We start from the raw sequence: 4180 nt of genomic DNA, 5'->3' as shown, positions 1-4180 counted from the left end.
TGTGTAACAATTTCAACATTTATTTCCAAAAGACAGGCAGTTGCAAATGCATAGTTTTTACAAGACAAACAGCACATACATAAATAGCCTACTGACGAAGGCTAAGACAAGGAGAAGGCAGACCAGTAGTGTCTGGGAGCTATTTCCTTAATTTGGTATGTTTTCCATGATAAGCGTCATACATACAGTATAGCAACAGAAGATTACAGACAGAATGGAAAACCTTTTGTTCCCCAGTACTTATCTTAAAGGAACAGTCTGACAGGCTAAACAATATGAATGTTTGGCATCAATCTGATGAAGTTTCATCTCTAAATATTCTTTGCAGAGATAGTGTTTCGTCTGGGACATTTTTCGACCTGGACCCTGTTTGGCAAAAGCATCTTGATGCTTAGATGATCTTGATGCATAGATTATGGGTCCTGGCTTAGAACAAGGACTGGAAACAGGGTGAAACTCCTAGCCTCTCTCCATCAAAAACATGAAAATATAAATTGACTGCACTTATATAGTACTCTTCTATGTTAGTGGGCAGAATGCTTTACAATTGGCCCCTCGTTCACACAAGTGTGATGGTGGTGGAGATGCATGACTATGAGAAGCAATTTTGAGGTTCAATGTGCGATTGAACCACCAACCCTGCAAGTAATGGATAACCCACTCTTCTGCTGAGCTTTAGCCGCCCCGAAGTATGCAGAGCTCCACAGGAGTCGTGTTTATGTTGTTTACAAGTTTTGCTGAAAGCAGCTGTAGCTGTAGCTAAAAACAAATCTGATGAGAGCAGTGAGACTGAACCGAAACGTTATGGGATGAAATATCCTATAAAGTTATAAAGTTATGTAGAGCTGAGGGTGTCTTAACATAAAATATATTGATTATAGTTGCTTTCAGTAAACAAGATACAACATAAGACAGCACTAGAGTTCCTGGACTGTGTGTAGATGCTGCTAGGCTAGCAGTTTCCCCTTGAACCTCACACATAGAGATGAAACTAATATCAATATTATTGTGTATTTGACAGTAAACAACGATATTCCTAAAAATGTTGAACTGTCCCTTTAAACCACACAAACAGAAGAGAAATAAAGGTCATGCAGCTATCTACTTCCATCAAGCTGACTCCACTTGAGCTTTATTGCTTTGGATTAATTATAATCACAGTATTAGCGTCACTTTCTTCATATGTTGAGAGGCTTTGTGAAGCTTTTATTAGAAATGTTTGATGTGCAAAGTGATAAAAACAGCTCAAGGGAAATAGCAGTCATGTAAGGCAATTTCTGCATCAAAAGGCTAGTTATATAGTGTACCTTAAGAGCTCTTTTTTACATTAAAGCATCGTTTATCATATGGCTTCAATACAAGTGGTCTATGCATACTGTATATATTAAAACATTTCTCAAAATCCTTCAAGAGATTACACAACCTAGATAGTTTTAAAAAATCTCTGTTTGCTTAAAATATCCTCTTAAGTGTGATCATACTCTAATCACAGACCAGAACTTTGGCTAACAGCTACTTGGTGTTTTACAGCATTGGTATGATGTTTCTGACATCTGGATATTAAACCAGGTTGTGACATCCATGATAAAATGAAGAATGTGATGTAACAAGATCTTCCATTTACCCTCTAGATGCATTGATTACACCACCTCCACATAGTTGGCCGGGTAAAGCCCCTCACACCCGTCGTCTCTCATCCCCCGACACCAGCCCTGATCATCCTCATCCTCAATCTTCAAAAACTCCTCACCTGCAGGAAGACAACAATCAAAAATGAGGGTTGCAACTAACAATTATTTTTCCTATCGATTAAAATGACAGGTATTTTTTCAATGAATAGTTTGGTCTATAAAATGTAATATTACAAGATGACCATCACAGTTTGCCAGTATTCAAATTGGCGTCTTCAATAATATTAGAGTAAGTAATATTCACATTTTAGGAAGTTGGGATCAGTGAGTTGTTGGCAAAAATTACTTAAACTCTTAAAAGATTGACAAAATAGTTGCTTTTCGAATTATTAAATAATCGTTTGAGTTTTTAAAATAATAAATACAAAGAAATACAATTGAATAGACAAAAAATTGTCAATTAAAATCTAAATATTATATATTATATGCCTAATAACAATAATTTCCCACAATAATATACATTTCTACATACTATTCATAAATAATGCTTTACACGGTGCAGTGCAATAAGTTTTGTAGGATTGCACGCGTGTGTTTACCTGCTTTAAATGACAGCTCATCTGTCTCCTGGCCAGCATAATCATACAGCGCTTTTACTCTCACTCCTCCAATCATCCCACTGGAGAAAGAAAAAGAGACAGAAAGGGAAAGACAGAGAGACAGATGGATGTCTGATGTCAGAACACCAACAGCTACAGAGCATCAGATCACAGTAAAAACACAATCTCGGGATACATTTACTGACCTCTTCTCTATTGTTTCTTTCTTTTCTACTTCCTTCTTCACTTTTTTGGTTTTCTTCTCGGGCGTCCATTCCTAAAAAGCATTTGAACAAAAAAATGAATAAACTTCACATCGATTTGAGTACAAGAAATGGAGATTAGACAAAACCGTATAAACCTTAAAGTGAGGCCAGTCGGTGGGCATGCCGGGCCCGTGGGTGTTTTTCCACCACCGAAGGTCCTCATGCTCATCGATGGCCATCAGTGTGTTGTGGAGCTCATTGTACACGGCCCTCACACTAAATAAAGAGTGGAGAGAAATTAAAAGAGCACCAAACACACCAAGCACCAATCCATTACCCAAACACTTTAACTATCTCTGGTGCTGAAATGTTACTCTTACACTTTAAATTAACATTAAACTACTTTTACTTAAACTGACATTGGCTGACATTTCAACTGTAAGCTCAACTACTTTCAGTTTTTCTATGTCAAAGCATCAGCAAATCAGCCTAAAACAGAACAACCATGACAGTTTATGCTCATAAGGCTTTACAATGCATCGTAATCTGAGCACGATATGATAAACACAGCATGCAGGAATGTGGGCGATTGAATTCTTTATGGGGCGGCTGTATAGTTAATAGCGTGGTGATCATTTTAAATTAACCTGCTGATGTTCCTCAGATGCTTATACCGTAACTAACGTTTATTGACACTCGTAATTGGCTCATAATCTGCTTGTACTTTCATCCGGAGCATTTTAAGTAAAGTGTTGATAGGAATTAAGCAGATTAATAGAGTAGAGTATATCATTTATCTCATCTACCCTACACCCCCCTGTGGCCCCTGCAGATTTCATACAGTAATTGAGTTGTTATCTTAGCTATTATTTCCTTTAGTAGAGTAGCAGTGAGTCACTGTGAGTGTACCGTATGTACTGGAACATTGAGTTAGAGCTAAATTAAGTCAATTTAGCTCTAAATACACAGGTACCTGGTTCACCATACACATTGATCTTCATCTAATCAGCACAGACAGCAACTTACAACAACCTTACAACCAGCACATGCTCAGCACTGCGGTTCACCTCTCATTGTTGGTAATGTCCAGGTGTTTGTGGATGGAGAGAAAGGCCTGTTTGAGGAAAACAATCCTCTTGCGCTCCTCGTCCTGCGATTGGTCAAAGATGGACTCCATCTCCTCCATGTAGCGTGGAGCGTAGCGGTTCACCTCCTCAAGGACTTTCTCATAGCGGGCACGAACCTGTCAACATTTAGACACACATTCACTCGCTGCTCAGGGAATCATTGTGTGTCATTGCATATACAGATTGATACACACACTCACACAAAGGTATGATTGGAAACACTGCTCATTTCATAGATTGCCTTTAATCAAGATAACATTTCAAGTCTGCAAATGATCTGATGAAGCAGATCATCAAAACCCAATGAAAGTGCGAACGAGATTAAACATGCCGCCTACCTTCTCGGCCTCCTGTTGAGCCAGCTCTCTCTCCTCCTGGATCTTCTTCTGTTTGTCGATGGCGACGTCCGGATTTCCCTGAGCGTGTAACTCTCGCTCCCTGGCTGTCTGCTCTTTGCGGCTCACTTTGTGGTATGCTCTCCTGACTTTATCCAGCTGTGGACAAAACCAAAAAACATACCATAGTTTCTACAGTTGGGGATGGATGAGGAAAGATCCAGACACATTGTTCACAAAGGAAGATGTCTACATGGACTTTTCACGACGACATCAACAACC

The 4180-nt window shown here is 39.0% G+C and overlaps 1 protein-coding gene across 1 annotated transcript in view; it reads right to left on the bottom strand.

Annotated features, from left to right (window-relative positions):
* LOC115011755 (protein kinase C and casein kinase substrate in neurons protein 3) overlaps positions 1–4180 on the bottom strand; it is a 4847-nt gene continuing 667 nt past the window's right edge. The window contains exons 2-7 of the mRNA XM_029436980.1: positions 3902–4057; positions 3504–3679; positions 2592–2712; positions 2437–2507; positions 2231–2310; positions 1–1750 (exon numbers count right to left, since the gene is read on the bottom strand). Of these exons, the coding sequence (XP_029292840.1) occupies positions 1641–1750; positions 2231–2310; positions 2437–2507; positions 2592–2712; positions 3504–3679; positions 3902–4057 (714 nt within the window). The 3' untranslated portion in view covers positions 1–1640. The remainder of the gene's footprint in view (positions 1751–2230; positions 2311–2436; positions 2508–2591; positions 2713–3503; positions 3680–3901; positions 4058–4180) is intronic.

The sequence above is a fragment of the Cottoperca gobio genome, chromosome 8, assembly GCF_900634415.1.
Source record: "Cottoperca gobio chromosome 8, fCotGob3.1, whole genome shotgun sequence".
NCBI lineage: Eukaryota > Metazoa > Chordata > Actinopteri > Perciformes > Bovichtidae > Cottoperca > Cottoperca gobio.
The sequence above is the reverse complement of the archived record's forward strand: the minus strand, read 5'-3'. Positions and strand labels throughout refer to the sequence as shown.